The sequence below is a fragment of the Balaenoptera physalus genome (assembly GCF_965194825.1).
Source record: "Balaenoptera physalus genome assembly, chromosome: 3".
Taxonomy (NCBI): Eukaryota; Metazoa; Chordata; class Mammalia; order Artiodactyla; family Balaenopteridae; genus Balaenoptera; species Balaenoptera physalus.
In genome coordinates, this window is record NC_138890.1 from 86040444 (window position 1) to 86062115 (window position 21672).

Genomic DNA, 21672 nt, shown 5'->3' on the forward strand with positions numbered 1-21672 from the left:
AGCCACAACTACTGAGCCCGTGTGCTGCAACTACTGAAGCCCACGCGCCTAGAGCCCATGCTCTGCAATGAGAAGCCACTGCAATGAGAAGCCCGCACACCACAACGAAGACGCAACACAGCCATAAATAAATAAATAAATTTATTTATTTATTAAAAAAAAAAGTGCTCCAGGTGACCAAAACGGCATGGTATTGGCATAAAAAGAGACACATGATCAATACAACAGAATAGAGAGGCCAATTAATTTATGATAAAGGAGCCAAGAGTGTGTGTGTGTGTGTGTGTGTGTGTGTGTGTGTGTGTGTGGAAAGGACAGTATCTTCAATAATATGGTCTTGGGAGAACTGGACAGCTACATGCAAGGGAATGAAATTGGATCACTGTCTTACACCATACACAAAAATTAACTCAAAATGGATTAAAGACCTGGTAAGGCCTGAAGCCATCAAACTCCTTCCTAGAGAAAACGCAGGCAGTAAGCTCCTTGACATCAATCTTGGTGATGATTTTTTGAACCTGACACCAAAAGCAAAGGCAACAAAAGCAAAAATAAATAAATGGGACTACATTGAACTAAAATTCTGCACATCAAGGGAAACCACAAAATGAAAGGGCAACCTACTGAACGGGAGAAAATGTTTACAAATCATGTATCTAATAAGGGGTTAGTACCCAGAATATATAAAGAATCCATACAACCCAATAGGAAAAAAACAACCTGATTAAAAAATGAGCAGAAGCCAGGGTTTGAATGAAAGAGAAAATTAAAAAAAAAAAAAAGAAGAAAAATGAGCAGAAGCGAGCAGAAGATCTAAATAGACATTTTTCTGAAGAAGACAAACAGATGGCTAACAGGCATATGAAAAGATGCTTGACATCACTAATCATCAGGGGAATGCAAATCAAAACCACAATGAGCTACTGCCTCATACCTGTCAGAATGGTTATTATAAAAAAGACAAGAAATAACAAATGTTGGTGAGGATGCAGAGAAAAGGGAACCCTGTGTACTGTTGGTGGGAATGTAAACTGGTGTAGCCACTATGCAAAACAGAATGGAAGTTCCTCAAAAAATTAAAAATAAAACTAACATATGATCCAGCAATTCCACTTCTGGGTATTTATCCAAAGAAAATGAAATCACCACCCTGAAAAGATATCTGCACCCCCATGTTCACTGCAGCACTGTTTACAATAGCCAAGATATGAAAACAACCTAAGTGCCCATTGGTGGATAAATGGATAAAGATGTGGGATACATACACAAGGGAATATTATTCGGCCATAAAAAAGACTGAAATTTTGCCGTTTGCAACAACATGGATGGACCTTGAGGGCATTATGCTAAGTGAAATAAGACAAAGACAAATACTGTATGATCTCACTTGTATGTGGAATCTAAAAAAAACAAAAAGCAAGCTCATAGATACACAGAACAGACTGATGGCTGCCAGAGGCAGGGCTGGGGGCGGGCGAAGTGGGTGAAGGGGGTTAAAAGGTACAACCTTCCAGTTATAACATAAATAAGTCCCGAGGATGTAATGTACAGCATGGTGACTATACTTAATATTACTGTACTGTGTATTTGAAAGGTGCTAAGAGAGGAGATCTTAAAGTTATTACAAATAAGAAATTTTTTTGGTAACTATGGTGACAAATGTTAACTAGACTATGGTGATCATTTTGCAATATATACAAATATTGAATCATCACGTTGTACACCAGAAACTAATATAATGTTATATGTCTATTATACCTCAATAAAAAAGAATGCCTCAGGTGATTCTTATTATTGTGCAAATTTGGGAAACTCTGGTAAGGCAGCAGTGCTATTTACCTGGGTCTACAAATGAGCTTCATGTGGTCTTGAACTCTCTGAATTTTTATGCAAAATTACACGCACGGTTCTACTTTTCTGAAGACCACAGCTTTCCTCTGATTTTCAAAGGATGACCTGAAAAACACTGAGAACCATAAACCTGCTAATCCAAGTCACTTTGGAACCTCAACCATTCATGTCCTGTTCCTTCTAGTTTCTGATTCAAATTTGCTTGGCTTTCAGTTCAGAAAGAATTTCTATGGTTTGTCTAGGTAATAAGGCTAAAAGGAACACCTTCATAGGCTCCACGCAGATGAGAAAGTACAAATTAAACACTACATGTTCCACTTGCCCCTCCATGGTAATGTGTTCACACAGTGTTTTCTGGAACGACCAGAACTGTGTAATCCCTTCCTTGTGTCTTCACACTCAGTAATACAGACCCTCAGGAATATGCACCTACAGCAGCAAGAAGACAATCCTGGCTCCTACTCTCACCACGAAGACCCACAGCCCCCAGCACACACGTGGGTTTCACTTACAGGTTCCGCCCCATCCCCAGGTTCATCTTTGGTCACAAAAGGTCCTCCGAATCTTACTTTAGCCACGCAGCCGGAAGTGCTTTTTAACTGAAGCATAATTGTCAACAGTGGCATACACACAGGGGAAGTGAGAGGCAGGCTCACAGTGGGAGTTTGCAGGTGACGAGAAAATCCAGGCGGGCAGCCTGGGCAGGGGACGGCCTCGCAGGCCTCTGCAGTGAGGCTGTCAGTGTGGCCAGGGGTCCGGAAGCAGGGTTCTCGGGGCCATCAGGGAGGAGGCTGCATTCCCCCGCAAAGAAAAAGGCCAGCCGCAGTGCTTTAATCACCAAGTCCAAATGAGCTGGGGAGGCAGGGCAAGAGCCGGGGCGTGATGAGGTGCGGAGCGGCTGCACCAGTCAGGAAACCTTCCAGAGGAGCTGTAAGCAGACCAAACCGCAGGGAGTCGCAGCCACAGGGCCGGGCATTCTTTGTAATTGCTCATTATATGGAATTAGACATCGAGAGACTCGTCCGCCCATGTGGTTCCTCTTCCTCACCTTCCATTACCAGGCTTCCGTCTCCACTGAAACTGCTCACGAGGCCGCCGATGATCTGGGCATTGACACATCCAAGGGTCCCTCTCTGTCCTGATCTTCCCTGTCGGCACCTTCTCCTCTTCCCCGAGCGCCTGGACTTCATCCCACTTCACCAGCTGTCCGTGCGGTCTTCTGCCCTGGCGCCTCATCCTCTCCTCCACCTCTACATGCTGGGAGTATTTAGGACTTGGGCCTGGACCCTATTTTGTACCCCACCCCTTCTTGACTTGATTCTCTCCATTCCCATTTATTTTCCTAGAAACTACCCACATGCTAAAAACTTCTAAATCTTCAGGCCTTTCCCCGGAGCTCTGGACTTGTCCTTGTGACATCTCTACCTAACAGGCATCTTCAGTTCAGCGTGTCCAAAGCAGACCTTCTGAGACAGCCTCCCCGACCCACGCTTCCTCGCTTGTCAGCGGCCGGCAAGGTCATTCACCCAGTTGCCGACACCAGTCTTCAGTCAGCCTTGACCCTCCCTTTTCCTCGTCCTCCACGTTCGCTCAGCAGCAAACCCCACCTACCAAATGGGTGCCATTCCTGCCACCACCCAGGCCCAAGCTGCCATCATTTCTCTCCTGGACAACCACAGGAGCCTCCTAATTGGTGTTTCTGCTTCACCTTTGTACCCCGGAGTCTAGCTTTCACAGAGCGGCCAGAAGAAGTTTTTAATATGACAACTCAGATCGTATTATTGCCCTGCACTTGGAATAAAGTCCGTGGTTTTACTCTGACTAAAGGCCCTGCCTGACCCAGTCTTTAGTGTCGCCCTCCCCCTCGCACCCTGGAATCCTATCCATTCTTAGCACACACCAAGCTTTTTCCCAGGACAGAACCCCGTGCAGTCGGTCCCCTCTGCTTGGGATGAACTTCCTCCCCACGGCTACTTTTCCTCCTTCTCATCTCAGCTTAAATATCACCTCCTCAGAGCAGCCTACCCTGACCACCCATCTAAACAAATGTCCCAGGGCAATGACATCCCAGCACCTCGTCATTTCCCCATTATTCACTGCAACCTATATTTACTTTTTTTGGAAAAAAAAAAAAATCTCCGCAGAGACTATGACCCTATTTCTTTCCTTCATGGTAGCCATTACAGTCTATAACTACTTCTCTCTTAGAAAATCCAGCCAGCGGTAACAGCTCTAAGTCCTTTACAAGGATGAAGTTATTTCTCACCACAAGCCTTGGAGGTCAGTACTATATTATTATTCTAGTTTTCTAGATGAGGCACTTGAGGCACAGTGAAGAGACTCGCCAGGTTCGCCTGCGGAGCTGGGATGCACCCAGGGGTCTGTCTGCGAGCCTGCCCTTCAGCATCTTGCTGAAGTATGCCGATTCGTAACGAGCAGACAGCTTGCTGGTGAAGAGCCCAGGCCTGTGGAACTAAGGAGGGGGTGTCCCAGATAATGATGTTCTGCAGGTGTTGTGTTGGGGTGAGTTTGCCAGGAGTAGCCACAAGATGATGGCCCAGACCTCCCTATGACCACGTTTCTTGAACATCTGCACGCTGCTGCCTTGCCCATGCTACAGCGTGCTTTGGATGTTCTCCATCACTCTGCCTTTATGCGATCCAGGGGAAGGCCTTTTCTCTGAGCTTTTGGAACATGGGGGGAATGATAGGAATACAAAGAAATCTCAGTTATCCAAGCAACGCCCACCTCAACCCCCAGGACGAACATTGGTCTTTCCCTGTGCCCTCTGAGGCCGGCTCTGGAGCTCAGCCATTTATTGACATGATAATGAACTCACAGGTGCACTTTGTATTCCATTAACGTCCTGCAGACCCCTGTGCATTTATGGAATTCTGAGCACAACTTCCACTGCCCGACTGCTCTTATAAATCAGCCACATAGGAAGAATCAGCAAGTGTAAGTTTAATAAAACAGCACCTTTAAAAATAATGGTCCTACTAATAAAATGGTGAAGATTCTGCTGCTTGTTTGCTCAGTGGGGTCTCCCTCTTTAAAGGACTCCAACCAGTTCCCTCTTATTTCAATCCACTATGTGTACGGCTCAAAAACAGTATTAATCCATAGCTGCTGAAATAGGGGTCAATCAGTGCCGTCTTCTTTCCTTTCACGGCCAGTTGTTCTTTCCTACAAATCCGGAAGATTTCTAGAGCTGGGCAGATATTTTTGGACCTCGGACATGGATCTGAACTCAAGGAGGCTTGCTGTGGTTTGTTCTAAGGCCCTCTGACAACCACATGCTCTGCGGGCACTGATGGACGATGAGGGGTCTGTACCATGAGGGGCGCAGAGAAGAGGTGACACAGGAAGCTTCCGGAAGATGAGTGTCCTATGGGAGGGGGTGAAGAGGAGGGGTCCCCAGGTTGAGAGAGATGGGGCAGGGTGGGGGGATAAAGCAAAGGGCATGCTCTCGGAAAGATGAACTGCCCAGATGACTCTGGACCGCAGGTTACACGTAGAGAAACATTTGAAATATGGGCTAGGAAGTTAAGTTAGGGACCTACAGATGATCTTGCAGGCCAAGCCACTGAAGGTGTATCTGCAGAGCAGCATGATCAGAAGAGTGTTTTAAGGTATTTTTGGTGGCAGAACACAAGGTGAGACTAATGGCAGAATGACCCATCGGGATGCTACTGAGTTCTGAGGGACTGAGGGCTAAACTCAGGAGAAGGCAACGCAAATGGCATGGGATGGACGGGATTCTAATGGAAAAAAACAATACAATCTGCTGATGCGAGACAGAGATAGGAGACTTCAAAATTGTAATCCTGGATCACTAGAAGAATTTACTTTTTTTTTTTTTTTTTACTTTTTTTAATATAAATAGGAATTCTGAAAAAGAGGTCAATTTCAAAGGGCAGGAGGAAACAGGATTATAATTTCTGCTTTAGACATGGTGTGTTTTAAGGCTTTAGCCTGATATTCGGGGCAGATGTCCAGTGGGTAGAGAGAGATGCGGCTGAGATCACTGAGGGATCATTTAGAAGGAACAAAGTCACCAGAGTTGTACAGCTGGGTAAGTCATGACCCCTGCCCCCCCCAAGGGACTCTCCTGCAGGCAGCGGAGGGTGAAGCAGGGGAAGAAGAGGCAGGCGCATAACAAACAAAGCAATGATGTGTTCTCTGATAGAACGAAATCAGGGCACACAAGAACCAAAAAATAAACAAATTTTATAGACAGGGAAGAGGCACAGTGCTGTGAGTGCCTGGGACGTGGGCTTTGGTGGTGTGAGGTCAGAGGTAGCAGCAAGCAGTGAAGCCCCAGAGGCACAGAGAGGGAGGGCGGGCGGCCTGGTGTGGCTCAGGGTGGGAGGGGGCATGGGATAAGGCGAGAGTGGAGAAGCAGGCAGGGGTCAGATCACACACTTGCTAAGGAGCTTGGACACAGACAGCCCGAGTCACTGGAAGGCCTTAGGTAATGAGGTGTGGTAGGCAGAGTTCTAAAACGGCCTCCGAGATTTTGGCCCCTTAGGATACACACACCTCCCAGTTATTCAGTCATCCAGGTGCTGCTGTGAGGGAATTCTGCAGATGTAATTAAAGTCCCAAAGAGCTGATCTTAGGATAAGATGATTCTGGGTAGACCTGGCGGACTTAGGTGAGCCCTTAAAAAGGACTGGGCTCTTCCTGGAAAGGGATTTGAAGCAGGGAAGGGATGTCATGAGAGGGAGGTGTTTGCTGCTTTGAGGACCAGGAATTCTGTGCAGAAGGAGTTCTAGAGGCCTCTAGGAGTTACCCCTGGCCAGGAGCCCCAAGAAAATGGGATGTCAGCCCTACAACCACCAGAAGCTGACTTCTGCCAACAGGCAGAACGAGCTTTGAAGCAGATCCCTCCCAAGAGCCTCCAGATGAGAACAGGGCCCTGGATGACGCCTTGACTGCAGCCTTGTAAGACCCTAAGCAGAGAAGCCAGTCATGCTGTGCCCTGCTGACCCACAGAAACTGGGAGCTAATGAATGGGCATTGTTTAAGCTGCAAAGCTTGTGGTACTTTGCTACACAGCAGAGGAACACTAGTGTGAGGGTACCATCAGATCTGCATCCTGTAAAGTTACTCTGTGATCCTGACAGAGCCCCCTCTTACGGGGTCATCCTCAGGCGCACACAGATGCGCTCCGGGGTCTCCTTCTTAGAGAGAGTTCCCTCTCTGCACAGCGACCTTCTCCCACCAGCTGTCTTCGCTTCTTGCCTTTCCCTTTCTTAACCCACCCCAACCCGAAGTGGTCACTTCCTTGCTTTGAAACATGTTCTTTGCTTGGCTTCTGTGTCAGCGCTGCGGGTTCAAGTGTCATCTGGAGTCCCTTCCATTAGGAGTAATTCACCCAGCGGTGGAGGCCCACGGGCCAGGGCTGACCGGGGAGTTCCCACTCCGTCTCTTTGAACTCCGAGACGCCGCCTTGTGTGTCTTCGTGGATGGCCTAGCTCCACTGCCCACAGGGGCACATCCACGTCCTCCAGATCTGGTCTCTTGTGACCACCCTAACCAGACGGGGCCCACCTGCCCCCGATGTCTCCTTACAGGGATCTGACACACAGCCCTCTCCCGGCAGCAGCGGCTCGCCTGTAACTCATCAGAGAGAGAAAAGGAAGTCTAAGTGCCCCTTCTCTGCTGATGAGTCGGGCGCATCCTGCCCCTGGACAGAGCGGCCGCTGTGATTTGCTGATTGCCTTCACTTAGCGTTTTATAGAACCATCTGGCACTTGCAGACACAGGTGGCAGCTGCCAGTGCCCCGAAGCGCTCAGCAGAGCCCCTGGAGGGCCTGTGACTAAATGAGCACAGCCTCCTGCAGGGACAGGGCGGCCGACCTCTGCGGTGCCTGGGTGGGAGCTGGAGCTGGTCCTGCCCTGCCTTGGGGCCCGGGGACAGGGGTGTGGAATCATCTGAGGCGATGCTACACGCTGCTGCTCACCACGTCACAGCCCTTTCCTGATTCCTCCCTGTCCCTCAGCACCGAGGGCCACAGCAGCCTTACCTTTTAACCACAACGACCTGGGCTCTGTGCGTCTGAGGAAGTCCGCCCTCACCACCAGCCCTTCCCGTGCCCTCAGCCTTCGGTGGACAGATGGGCGGCTGTGTGCCAGGAGCACAGGGATTCCCGTCCGCCCAGGCCACGCACACTACGCCGGGGCCAGGTGTAGGTGAGCCCACACGGGCGGGCTCAGCTCACACTCACGTGTAAGCAAACCTCTGCCAGCACGCGGCGTGGGGGTGGGGGCCGGCAGAAAAGCGGGGGGCGGGGCCTGCGACTTCCCCGCTGCCTCACCGTGTGACCTCGGGAAAGCGCTCGGCCTGGCAGTGCGGGTCTCCACCGCCCGCCCGGCCCCGCCTCTTCCCGCATCACAAGCAGAGCACCACCTGCCCCGCCATGGCGAAGGTGAAAGTCTGCTCCTCTCAGCCGTGCTCGGGGCTACGCGAATACCACGTTAAGCACGAAGAAAACTCATTTCTCAAAACTCCCTCTCCTTAACTGCATTTGTATAGTTTACTTCTTTGGTGGTTCAGTTAAATTTTACTAGGACCACGAGCAAGAGAGGGATCTGGGATGGAGAAGGGTTTCGTAGCACGCAGCCTACGCAGACAACAGCAAAGACAAGGTGCCCTGATTAAAAAAAAAACTCACGTGCAAGACTGGAAACCTGGTCATCCAGATGGGGTTTTATGGCAACCCCGGAGCCAATAAACCACAATAAACGTCCATGGAAGTGGAGGGAGTGAAATCAGACCAGATGGGAGGTAGCCGGTAAATGCGTGATTGCACGGAGGCCTGGTTTTGTTCCAAACAGAAGAAGGTTGGGAGCAGACACACTGAGAGAGCAGGGTTGCAGGGCAGGGGCCCGACCGAGGCTGCAGCCCGGCTAGGTGTTGGGGAGACTACGCTGGGACAGGGCAGGAACCTAGGACCAGTGACTGGAATGTCACAAGGCACCTTCCTAGGGGCTCTCCTCCAGAAAAGACCATGCCTAGCCTCTGCTCCATCCCCCTCTCCACACACCTGCTCTTCTCAGTCTGGTTCCCCCGGTCCACAGCTTCGGTGTTTGGAACCATCCTTTTCCAAGGTAGGAATATGTCTGAAAATTCTGGGAAGGTTCCCTCAACTGACTTAACCACTAGTGTGGCGGTGATTTAATACCTTCAAAGAAGGTGGCAGTTCCCACTTGATTTTTAAAAATAAAAACATCCCCAAACCTCAGCCCTTAGGTGTCTGGATTATATATCCTCATGAAATGACGATTCCACTTTCTAAGCTATATTTACAGTATAATTATGTTATTTTCCTTTTTCCTGTAGCCCTGTGGGTTCTTTCTTGGCTCCATATATCTGGGGCTTGATTAGAAATCCATGCTAAGCAACTTAAGGCTGGCTATTGGAAATCCATTGTGACTGACAGAACAAATGAAATCTTTTTATGTTTAGTCAGCAGAACCTGCATCCTGCTTGTGCCAGCGAAGGCCTCTGAGGTTCGGGGAACTTGAAAAATGCAGGGGCTTAGCTTACAGATACAATATCCAAATGGCTCCCTGTTGGAAGCAGGGGGTGGTTTGCATCCCGAATTTCTGGAGCAATCACGTCATTCGGATTAGCTGAGGGCATTTTCCATGCAGCTTCTCTCTTCCTTCCTCAAGCAAAGTGATTACCATTTAACCACATGGCCAGAGGCACTGGCAAAGTAAAAACTGAGCTATTACAACTTGGAAGGAAAGACAAAAAGTGGCAGTGAGTAAATCAGGAGGGTAGTGAGGTTCCCCACATGGCAGCCTGCAATCCACCCTCAGCCGGAGGCTACACTATAAGATAAACAGCCCTGGCTGGACCAAGACAGCAGCCTGAGCGCACACTGTAGGCTTCCCCTCCTACCCCAAATCCCCAGAAACGATGGCAAATGTATTTTTAAAAAAATCCTCAAGCACGATGGAAACTAAGGAGTGCTCTTCATCTGCCAGAAACCATGAGGAATCATAAAAAAGGAAAGGCAGACTTTTATTTTTCTTGAAAAAGGAAACCGCAACTCAAAATGCACACAGAAGCAAGCTGCTACAAAAGGAAGAAAGGGATTCAGAGGTGCTTCAGTGAGAGGTGCTGGCCATTAGAACCGGAGGGGACCAGACGCTTGGGTCAGATACGCGGCCTAGAGACCTGTTGTCAGCCGGAAGGAATAGAAAGCCCAGAAGGCAAGCTTGTGAGCCAAAGCCAAGAAAGTCACAAAACTCAACCTGAAAAACTCACATGTGAGGAAAGTTAATACAGTAGACAAAATAACATTTTAGAATAAGTATAATAAATATCCTCAGAGAGACCCAAGAATATATCATATCATGACACAAGAGATGATAGGTTTCATCACCAAAATAAACTCAACACATCATCCAAACACCATGATGGCTCTAGCTAAGGAATAAATGAGTGAGCTGGAAAACAGAGCTGCAGAACCTCCCCAGAACTGCACTATCCGATAGGGCAGCCATGGCCACGTGAGCTACTGAGCACTGGAAATGTTGACTGATTTGAATCTGAGATGTGCTGTAAGTGTAAATTTACTAGATTTACAGTAGATTTTGAACATTTAGTAAAAAAAAAAAAAAAAAAAAAAAATTTAGAAGAAAATAAGATATCTCATTAATATCTTTTAAAAATATCGATTTATATTTTGAAATGATATTTTGGATACAATGAGTGAAATGAAATACGTTATTAAAGTGGACTGTACCTGTTTCTTTTTACTTTTTAAATGTGGTTCCTAGAACATTTAGGACATTAGGCGTGGTTCGCATTACCTTTCGACTGGACAGCCCTCCTCTGGAACAGAGTGCAGAAGGGTGGCGAGAGTATGAAAAGTTAGGAATATGGAAGACAGATCCAGAGAGAAAGAATAGAGGGAAAGAAACAGCTGCAATAGAGAAAAAACATCCAGCAGTGAATGAACAATGAGGCCGTCTGATTGGAAAGAGCCAGAGATGGGGAGGGATGCATTCTCACTGCAGCTAGAAACAAGATAAAGATGCCTGTTTTTTTTCTTTTTTTCCTTCAGTCAACTTAATTACCTTTATATTTGAGGAATACGATACACGTATAAAGCTGCCAAAGAAACTGTTAAAAATTCCCTAAAGATCCAACAAAATTTACTTGCAATATTCCATCCCAGTGATATGAAAAGATGCCTGATTTGTTCCTCACCATTTAACACAGTCCTGAGGTTCTAGCCAATGCCACACCACAACAAGAAAGTACAGAAAAAGGCCTCTTCTACCTGCAGGTGAAATGACTGTATATATTCTCCCCGTCATTCCCCTTTCTGGCCTCCAGGTCTGGGCAAAAGAAGCCCGTATGGGCGCCTCCTCCTTCCCAGGCAGCCTGTAATGCTCCACGAGGAGCGGACGTCAGCGCGGGGAGAACCTGGCACCCAGCCGTCACTCCGGGAATAAACTGCCCGGCGGGGCTGTGAGCAGGGCGCTTACCGACGGATGGCGTTGGCGAACTCCGCGGCCAGCTCGCTGTCGCTGCACGCCGTCCTCAGTTCAGCCAGAGACAGAGCTGGGGAGGCAGCGTCCGCAGACTCCTGAGGACGCAAACACAGCCGGGTCAGGTCTGGAGCCAAGCCGAGGGCGCCCGGAGGCAGACGCGGGAGGTGACGGGCAGCGGCGGCGGCGGCGGCAGCTCCGCCCCTTGTCCCCTCGACGTCCGCCGGCTGCCCCGCGCTCTGAGAGCTCACAGGGAGCCACGCACTGGGCTGAGCCCGCTACACACATGTTCTCTTATCTGATCATCGTGACGATCCTCTGAGGCAGATACTGTCATTATCCCCTCTTTGCCAAGGAGAAAACTAGGGCACAGGGAAGTTACACTGCCCCAGGTCACCAGCCGGGACACGGTGGAACCAGGATGCCAACTGATGCCAGGTCAGTGCCCTTCACCACTGGGTTAAGCCTCTGGTAGCTCATAAAAGTGGGAAACACATGTGAGTATCCTTGGGTCGTCCCTCCCTCCATCCCGTGTCCCCTGGGGAGAGAACCAATCTTCCCTAGAGTTAGGGGCTTTACTGGGTTCAGTGTAATCATCTAGAAGACCCAGGAAAGGAGGAGGACGACAGAAGCACACAGACACAGAAGATGTGCCTTAGCATCAGACAGGAGCTTTGACACCACCTAAACCAAATCCTCCCCTTTTACAGATGAGGAAACATAAGAGCCAGAATGCCTAAATCCTAAATGGAGTTAGGACGATTCACAAAGCAATGCTCACACCCCTCCGGGGACGGCGCTCACCTGATCATTTGCTTAGCAGACATTTACAGAGGGCTGTACAGCCCAGGCTTGAGAATAAAAAGCCCGTGATCTGTTAGGCTGAGACAGAATGTAAACAGAAGGCTGTATAGTGATGGAATGAGCGCTTCCAGGAAGTACGAACCTGGCGCTAGAAATCCAGGTGACAGGGGGCGCTGGGTCCCCTCAGCCCACTGGTACAGAAATGCCACCACACGGGGCTCCTGTGGAGGAGCCCGCTGCACCTGAACTCCCCCCACCCCCCGTGCTCCTCCAGCTCTGCTTTCCCTTCCTCCTCTCTGCCTGGCGAACTGCAGACCCGAGCCCCCATCCACCAGCCCTGGAGTCTCTCCAGAGGCCAACACCCTCTTCTAGTGTATACAGCGACTCCCCTTGGGGTTAACATTTCATAAGACTCCTTAAGGACAAGGGACAGCTTTGTCTCACCCAGTGCCCTTCACTGAACACGTCTGGTAATCTCTGTTGCACACAGACAAGAAGTGAAAAAACCTAATGTCACTTGGGCAAGATCTGGGACCCAGCTTGTTGGCTGGAGGGAAGTTTTAAACCAAGCATGACACCACCCCCTGCCTCAGAAGTGAGATTGGATGTTCTAGACCCCAATCTGGCCTGCCACCTGTTTTTATAAAAGGCCCACAGGGCAAGAATTGTTTTGTTTTTAAAATCGTGGAAAATTCTAAGGAATATTTTGTGATGTATAGAAATCATATGAAATTCAAATTTCAGCATCCATAAATAAAGTGTTAGAACACAGCCAGGCGCCTTTGTGTCTGTATTGTCTCTGCCTTCACAGTACCATTCCGCAACGGCAAAGTTACGTAGTTGCAGCAGAGCCCACATGACCCGAAAATCCTAAAATGTTAACAGTATACCAGCCTCTGCTCCAGACTGCTTGCCTCATCTACCAACAAATAAGACCAGATGAATAGCCCAGAAGGGGGGTATTATTGATATAGTAAATGGATCTAACATTTTTTAAAAAATAAATTTATTTATTTTATTTTTGGCTGCGTTGGGTCTTCGTTGCTGTGCGCAGGCTTTCTCTAGTTGCGGCGAGCGCAGGCTACTCTTTGTTGCAGTGCGCGGGTTTCTCATTGCGGTGGCTTCTCTTGTTGCGGAGCACGGGCTCTAGGCGCGCGGGCTTCAGTAGTTGCGGCACGTGCGCTCAGTAGTTGTGGCTCGTAGGCTCTAGAGCGCAAGCTCAGTAGCTGTAGTGCACGGGCTTAGTTGCTCCGCGGCATGTGGGATCTTCCCGGACCAGGGCTCGAACCCGTGTCCCCTGCATTGGCAGGTGGATTCTTAACCACTGCGCCACCAGGGAAGCCCTGGATATAACTTTTGAAAGACAAAATAATCAGCTTCCTCTCATTTCATTACCTGAAGAACACAGAGCACGCTTATAAAGCTCCTTACCCTAATGTAAGAAAATAAAAGTAAAAATAAATCATCTGGCCTTTTCCATCGAAGAGATTTCTGTTCTTTGAAGCCACTGCACGAAACACAGAGCTTCCCCCACTCGAAATAAATACTAGGAACCAGGGGGATGCTCAGTCCCTGGGCCTCTGGCAAGAGCCTGACTAGTCCGTTTGCACCACTCCCTAAGGGCGCACACACGAACGCTGGGGCTCTGTCTCTCAGGCTCTGTCCCAAAGTGACTGCTAACAAACTCAAAAGGCTGAGCACAGATTCTGAAGCTGTTGGCACAGAACAGAGCCCCACGTCCTCCCGTGTGAAACAGCCCTGCAGGGGCTGCTGCTCACCACGATCAAACTCCCCAAGCACCCGGCACGTGGTTTCAGGGTGCACCCGCATGGTGACCTTTCCAAAGCTCAGACTGTGTCACCTCACCCCCTGCAAAAACCCCTCAGCGATTCCTCCCCATCCTCAGGACGGCACAGCCGGCTGGCCTCCCCAGCCAGTGTATCGACTCCTCCTCCCTCCAGGCTTTGCCCTTGCCATTCCATTGGCCTAGGGTGGACTTCCTGGTCTGCCCTGGCCCTCTTCCTCAGGCTAGCACCCACTCTCCACTGGCTCTCAGTTCAGGAAACCTGTCCTGAATCTCCAAATCTGGATTGTGGGTCTGGCCTGTGGCCTCCCCTCGCACCGGGCATTGATCCTTGCACCCAGAACATTGTGTCCCTGCGTGTGATCATCTATTTGTCCATTCCAGGGCAATCTAAACTCCTGGAATAGCCTCCAGCATCTTGCCTGGACCAAATCACATCCATCACATGAACGGATGACTGAGAAGCAGCTGGGGCCTCAGGAAAGTTGCCCAGCTGGGTACCATGGCTATGGACTCCCTTGGTGCCCTTGTAGGTGAGAGGCGGGCGAAGGGTGAAGGGTAGCTGTGGCCTCTGTGGAGCATGCATCAGTTCTTAGCTGTTTAGCTGTTTCTTCACTGCCACACAATATCGTCAAGGTGCTTTCTTCGCAGGTACACTACTCTCGTGAAGACATCACTGCATCTGGGCTGTGAGGGGCCCCTCATTAGACCAGCAAGTCAGCGTAGGCCCACAAGTCCTGGGCCTGAGACAAAGTGGGGTCAGGAGAAGCTGGCGTTTGTTAGGAACAGAAAATCCGATGCACAGAATTTCAGCACCCTGGGACAAGGGATATCTTTCTTTAAAGTCTGGACTATTTTTTTCTCCAGTGCAGTATTTGGAATCACTCTGAGATAGAGGATGATGGAATGAGCTTGGATTCTAGAAAAAAAGACTTGTGGGCTAATGAAAGTGTGAGTTTGCAAGATGATATCATTGACAGCCCACTCTCTGTGATGTCCTCTGGGTAATGCAGGGCTCGCCTTCCTCCTTCTCTGCCTCATGATGCTTCCGGCCTCCCACCTCTTGGAAGTCGAGGAGGAAAGAGACGAGAGGAGGAGTGGCCGTCAGCCAAACTGGGGTTAAATCCTGATTCTGCCATTTACTAGCTGTGAGACCCCCTCAGTTCTTTTAAACCTCATTATGCTCACGTAAATGGGGATAACTCTTCTTTCCTGAGAGTCGTGAGACTTAAGGGAGATGATATGTGCAATGATCGGGTACAGAGCGATCAACAAACGATGGTCAGCGTGTGACGCGGGATAGAAGGAAGAGGTGGAACCAGTATCAGACTCCTGGACCACTGCACAGATCGCTCCCTGGATAAGACTGTGATCTGTGAAAATGCTTCAACTGGATGTAACAGTTGAATTGTATGTAATTTTAACTGTACGTAAAAGTGAGATTTTTTAAAATGTGAATTTGGTTTCTTTGCACGCAAAATGTCACCTTCTTCCGAATTTCTAGAATGGCTTTCGGTTCCTATGCAAGTAAGGAAGCTGAGGCAGCAGGGTGGTGAGGAGCGCTGGCTGGCGGGACCGGGGCAGGCGGTGGGGCCCGCGCCCCAGGGTCCCTGTGCCCCTACCTTGCCGGCCTTGTCCTTGCCGCCGCCGCCGCTGCTGGTGGAGCTGAGGGACCGCGTGCGCTGCTCCTTTTGCTCCTCCACCTCGGACTTCAGGTGCTCGATGTGCACCAGGTAGGCCTGCTCCTGGGCCTCCCGCGTGCTCAGCTTCAGCTCCAGGGCCTTCTTCTCCTTCTCCAGGAGGTAGAGCTGGGCCTTCAACTCCGCCATCTCCTCCTGCGGAGCACAGAGCACACGGGGCGCGCCCACGGGGTGAGAGCAGGGCTGGGCGGGGGAAGGGGGTCTGCAGCTACCACCCACAGCCCGGAGGGAGGTATCACTGGGCAGCTGGGGAGGACATGACCCCGAGGAGACTAGATGGCTGTCTCCGCACATCTTAAAGGACTGACTCGTGCACCAAGCCGTGCGCTTGTCACTCTGCACCAGAACTGAGATCAATGGGTAGAAGTTACAGGCAAGCAGATCTTGGCTCGCTAAAAGGAAAACCTTTCTAACCATTAGAATACCCCACGCCCATGTCCCCAGTGGTCACATCAGCCATGATAGAAACCAGTTTGCTGGCAGGCAGACGCTAACCTTCATCAAAGAGGTTGTAAAAGGGTCATTCATATAAGGCTGGGTCTGACTAGGTCCCTTCCAATTCCCATTTCCTTTTCCATTTTCCATAGCACCAATCCACATACTTCATCACCCCTGATGGCAGTCTGGGGCCCTGAGCTGTGCCAGGCAGCTGGGAAGCGTGCAGAGCAATGATACTTCCCCCAGCTCTTCTCTACTTTAGGCCCCAAATGAAACGAATCGAAACAGAGCCCTTCCCAGGTGACTACTCATCAGGTAACTTCTTAAAGTATCTTAAAGAAGTCAAATTAGAGTTTGCTATGGAGAGAAAGAAGTGACTCCCAAATGGGGCCGTGCTGTGCTGGGACCAGAGCCAGATAACAGTGGTAATCACCAGCATTTATTGAGCATGTAACACTGTCTTAAATGTTTACACTAAGTAACTCACTTAATCCTCCCAACCTGAGGTAGGTATTATGAGTATTTCCATTCATGGAGGGGAAACTGAGGCATGCAGAGGGAAATCCACCAGCTCAGCGCACAATTACTGGGTAAACTGAGGAGCCCGAGTTTGAACCCAGGACGTCTGGCTCAGAGCCCAGGTAACCACTAAGCTATACTCCCCCTCCCCTGCCCCGCTTTCAAGGTGAGCCCACGCGTGACTCTTGTCCCTCACCTCTGCTGGAGGGCAAGTCCACCAGCCCATGACCACCCGGTCAGTCTCCCCAGCTATCTCCATCATCTTCCTTCATAACACTGAGGCACTGCCTTGAGAGGGATTCACCAAGGTCACCCCCGAAGTGACCCTCCTCTGAGGTGACAAGCCACAGGCCTGTTGTGCTCTCCTGGGTAAGCCAGACCCGGGGAGTAGATGTTCTCACCTCCAAGTTGGGGAAACACCTAGGGGGTACCCACCACGGCTAGTCATACTCAGGGCTGGGGGCGTGAGCCATGGAGAAGGCAATGTGCCGAGCCGAGCGACCACTGGAAAGAAGATGCCAAACCCTTCCTGACAAAGACATAGAACCAGGATGAAAGGTGTTTCCATACCCTGAACCTTCTCATCTTTTGCCATCAGAAGCCGGATTCTGAAGGTTCTGACAGCACTGCATCCTGAGCTAATGTGGACCGTCACACCCAGAACAACCACACAAACACAAGCTTGAAAGAAGGAAAGATGAATCCATGGGTGCCAGAAACAAAGCGGGCACTCCACCCAAGAGGAAAAGCGAGGTGGCCACAGTGCTGGCCACCTGAGGCGTCAGGCAGGTAGGGAGGCCCCAGGCCCTGGGCTTTCAGCACCTATGCAAGGGCAGGGCAGACAGCCAGGACTGAGACCCCCCACCCCCGTACAGGAGCCAGGACTCTCCAAGTGCCGCCTCGAGAGGAGACGAGAAGACTTCCTTCCTGTGGCGAGGAAACGTGTCATCACTCAGGCTTCGGGGGGGAACAGAAAGAAAAGCCTCTTCTGAGGAACCATGTAGATCTGCTGCAGGAATCCTCAGCCAAGAATACAACAAACACTAGCCCTAAACCTCTGGAACCCACGGGTCCCAACAGATCTAAGGACACAACCATTTACAGCGACATCCCCACCCAGGACCCGCGGGACCCCACGGAAGACACAACCTCCACCAAGGGTGAGCTGGCGCCCACGCTCTCCTCCCAACGCACACGCACAAAGAGAAAACGGAAGTGAGTCACGGTGAGGTAGAATCGGCATTTAAAGAACCAGAATTAACACGGAAAAAGACAGAAGATAAATATTTAAAGCAATTAAAGAGAAAAAGGAAGAGGAGTCACAATGAAAGGATGGGGTATTCAGAAAAGAAGAGTGGGTCTGAGAAGGAACCAAGTCAATCATCTAGAGATCAAAAGCTGTTTACTGAAGACCAAGTACAAGAAGTGAAAAAACCCAGAACACTTGCGTCTCTCAGCAGTTGTAGCCTAGAACAAAATGGTGAAATCCGACAAAATCTGCAGCAGTGGACTTGGGGTGGGCAAGCACACAGCCTTGAACACGCTATTAGGGACCTGCAGGGAAGGGAGGTGACTGATGTTTTTCTTCAAAAAACTCCTAGTGAGGGAGCCCAACGCTGCCCCTGCGCCACGATATTATGCGTTATTTCTCTCCCAGCTTATTATAATTCCTATTTTTTTGGGAAAATTTCTCTGATGTGTACACACTTTATTTGCAAGTAGCAAAGGGAATATGAGAGCTTTTATTTCACCAAAAATATCTTTCCTGGCCAAAATCACACTGAATTTATCGCACAACATATTGGCCTGAATATAAAAGAAATCCGGAGTCTTTGGCCAAAGGAAACATGATGTTTGGAAGAAGTAACGGAAGGGCAGCTTCACAGTTCATGCCACAGGGTGCAAAGGCCCACAGAGAGGGGAAAAGGCACCACGGTTACGGACACAATGCCCGGCTCGTGGGCAGTGAGAGGGGAAATCAGCCAACGTCGCATGAGGATTCCCTAGCGGGAGTCAAGTGAGGGTCTGAGCTGAGAGGGTGAGGCCGATATCTGACCTGAATCCGCTGCCACGGCCCAAAGTTCTCCCAGGCTTCACCCAGACTCCAGCTCGAGCAGCCACCCAGGGCAGGGGTGTGCTGAGCAAGCCACCCCGGAGGGTGACAGGGATGATGGTTATCGACGCTCCACACAACACCGAAGGGACAAGGGGGTCAGGAAATCAGGGCTCTTGTCCAAAGGCCGCAACTGGCCTCGCCCCGTTCTCCCCGCCTCACCTTAACATCAGCATCAACCCGGGAAGCACTTGCAAGCGTTCTGGAGACCAGGGCTCTTTTCACGCGGACAGAGGCTGCTCCCCGCCCTGCAGAGGTCTCTCCTGGCTCCTTTTAGAGACGAGGTGTTCCGTTCTGGCCTGGGACCCCCTGAGGTTTCTCCAGTGCTCAGCTCACCTCTCCAGGACCACATCCAGCTCAAGTGACCCCCAGACATACTGAAACCATCCCTGCCTACACATGAGGCCCTGCCTGTCCTCCAGGGGAGAGGCGGCTGACCACGGATGGGCTGACCACTTCCGAGAGGCCTTTCTGTACTTCCTCCTGGTGACAGTGGAGTGAACGGGACCCAGGTCTGAGAAGAAGAGCCCCCCGTGTAGATACCTTCATGGCCATCAGCTCCTGCATCAGCACCGCGTTTTCGAGGTCCAGCCGCTGGCTGTCTCCCCGGGGCTTGACGTCGTAGCTGAGGGGATCGATGTGGATGCTTTCCAGCTCCAGCATGGTCAGCTTGACCGCGGCCCTGTCATTCCTGAGCTGCTGGATATAATCCTTCAGCCTCTGTTCGTCTTCCTTAGTGAACTCCGTGTCGCAGCTACTGGCCGTGGAGCTGGTCGTGCTGAGAAGACAAAGAAAACCCATCGCATTTCCAGTCATTGCCAACAGGTCTTTTTTCCCTCATTCTTCTCCAGACCCTCCCCTCTCCAACAGTATTTAGATGGTAATCCAAAAACAACAACAAAGAAAGCATTCTTCATGGCACAGTAAATTGATACCACCTTTTGGGAGAGAAATGAGTACGAAGAATATCAGAAAATGTTTACACCCTTTAAGACAAGGTGCGGACCCTAGAAATGAAGTCTAAGGAAATGATTCCACAGAAGCAACAAGATACACACGTACAAAGATGTTTCACGGAATGCAAGGTTTAGTGAATTATGGTACATATCAAAAAGAAGGACATGATGTGGACATTACAGGAATAATTGTGGCAATGGTGGAGAGAGTTTGAGTGAGGAAATAGGATGAAAAATATGTCATAAAAATAGGTGTATATATGGATAGGACTTTAAAAAAGGGATATGTTAAGGGAACAAAGCAAGGTGAAGAAGAAAATACCTACGGCATGATCTACAGATTGTGTGTGTGTGTGTACACATATGCACTGTGCACGCACACATCCCAGACTGCTGACAGCAGTCCCCTGGGGGTGGGAGCTGGAAGGAGTGGTAGTGATGGGGGACCCTCTGGGTGTATAATATTGCCACAACTTAGAAAGCAGGGTGCCCCCGGGCCTCCAGAGCTGTTCCTCTGTATCATGGCTGAGTATAAAGTCCACCACAGGGACTCAGGCTGGTCCAAGGGGCCCTTGGCCACCCATGCTGAATGGTGACCAAGCAGGGGCTGGCAGTTCTGAGGAGCACCTAGGGCTGAACCCCGGGAATGTGGTGGTCCATGAAAGTTTCTGTGGGTTCCAGAGTACCATGGAAGGGTGAGAACCACAGGAAAACAGGCTTGGTGCTCAAGACGGTTGTGGGCTGTCCCCACTGGCTCAGAATGAAGCCCACTCTACCCAGTTCTCAAGCACTTGAGGTCAGCACGCACCTACAGCGGTTTCTCGGGACCCACCTACACTTGACATAGCCCTCATGGAACTGGCTTTGGAAAGATGGCAGAAAAACAAGCAGGGGCCCATTTAACTCTCATCACAATAGTGCAGGTCAGCATTATCATCTCTGTCTTTACAGATTTGGAAACGGAGGCTTTGAGTCATTAAGTAGCTTGCCTGGTCATGAGGATGGAAACTGGTGCAGCTAGACTTGGGCCGCAGTCTCCCCATTCCACAGCCCAGTTTCCCCAAGATTCCTGTTGTTGGAAGCTGTGCCAGGAGCAGGGACTGGTATCCGTAGGCTGTTGGCTGCCCTGAGGCCAGGCCTGCCCTCCTCAGCTCACACTGGAACAGGGGTAACAGGCCAAGACCCCAACACAGCAGATATATCTCCTCCCCATAACCTCGATGTGACCAAGGGCCATTCCACTCTTGTACGTGACACATTATCAAGAAGTTGAGGCTTCCGGGAAGAGAAGGGTGAGAAGAGATGGTAGGCCATGCACACAAGGAAGAGAACTTCCTAGGGCCTGGGGTGGTCTTCAGGTCAGTGAACTCCTGCCAGGACCGGAAGCTCCCAAGCACCACAGACTCCCTGCGGCCCCCTACCATCCTTCACCCCCCCAAACCCCCATCAGGACAGGTGGGCTGTTCCTTAGAGATGAAGGTAGCAAGATCAGTCTGACAACACACATCACCTTTTCAGAGGTTGTGACGGCTAGTTACACGTGTCAGCTGGCCTAGGCTATGGTGCCTAGCTGCTTGGCCAAACACCCCTCTTAGATGTTGCTGTAAAGGTATTTTTCACATGTGATTGACATTTAAATCAGTAGACTGAGTAAAGCAGAATACCCTCCACAATGTAGATGGGTCTCATCCAATGAGTTGAGGCCTTAAAGAAGAGATGGAAATCCCCTAAGGAAGAAGAAATTCTGCCTCCAGACTGCCTTTGAATTCAAGACTGCAACATCACCCTTTCCTGGGGTCTCCAGCCTGCCTGCCCTGTAGATTTAGGACTCGCCAGCCCCCATAATCAAATGAGCTAATTCATTAAAATCAGTCAGTCAATCAATCAGCCTCTCCATCCATACTCACACACACCTGTTGATTCCGTTTCTCTGGGGAACCTGAATACAGCGGTGCTGCCTTTACCTGGGAC

At 50.1% G+C, this 21672-nt stretch overlaps 1 protein-coding gene across 3 annotated transcripts in view; it reads right to left on the reverse strand.

Annotated features, from left to right (window-relative positions):
* Positions 1-21672, reverse strand: part of MCC (MCC regulator of WNT signaling pathway) — a gene marked incomplete at its 5' end in the record, with an annotated part of 425634 nt that overhangs the window by 7989 nt on the left and 395973 nt on the right. For all 3 annotated transcript variants that reach the window (XM_082455726.1, XM_082455728.1, XM_082455727.1), the window contains 3 exons: positions 11365-11465; positions 15598-15810; positions 19289-19523. In XM_082455726.1, the coding sequence (XP_082311852.1) occupies positions 11365-11465; positions 15598-15810; positions 19289-19523 (549 nt within the window). The remainder of the gene's footprint in view (positions 1-11364; positions 11466-15597; positions 15811-19288; positions 19524-21672) is intronic.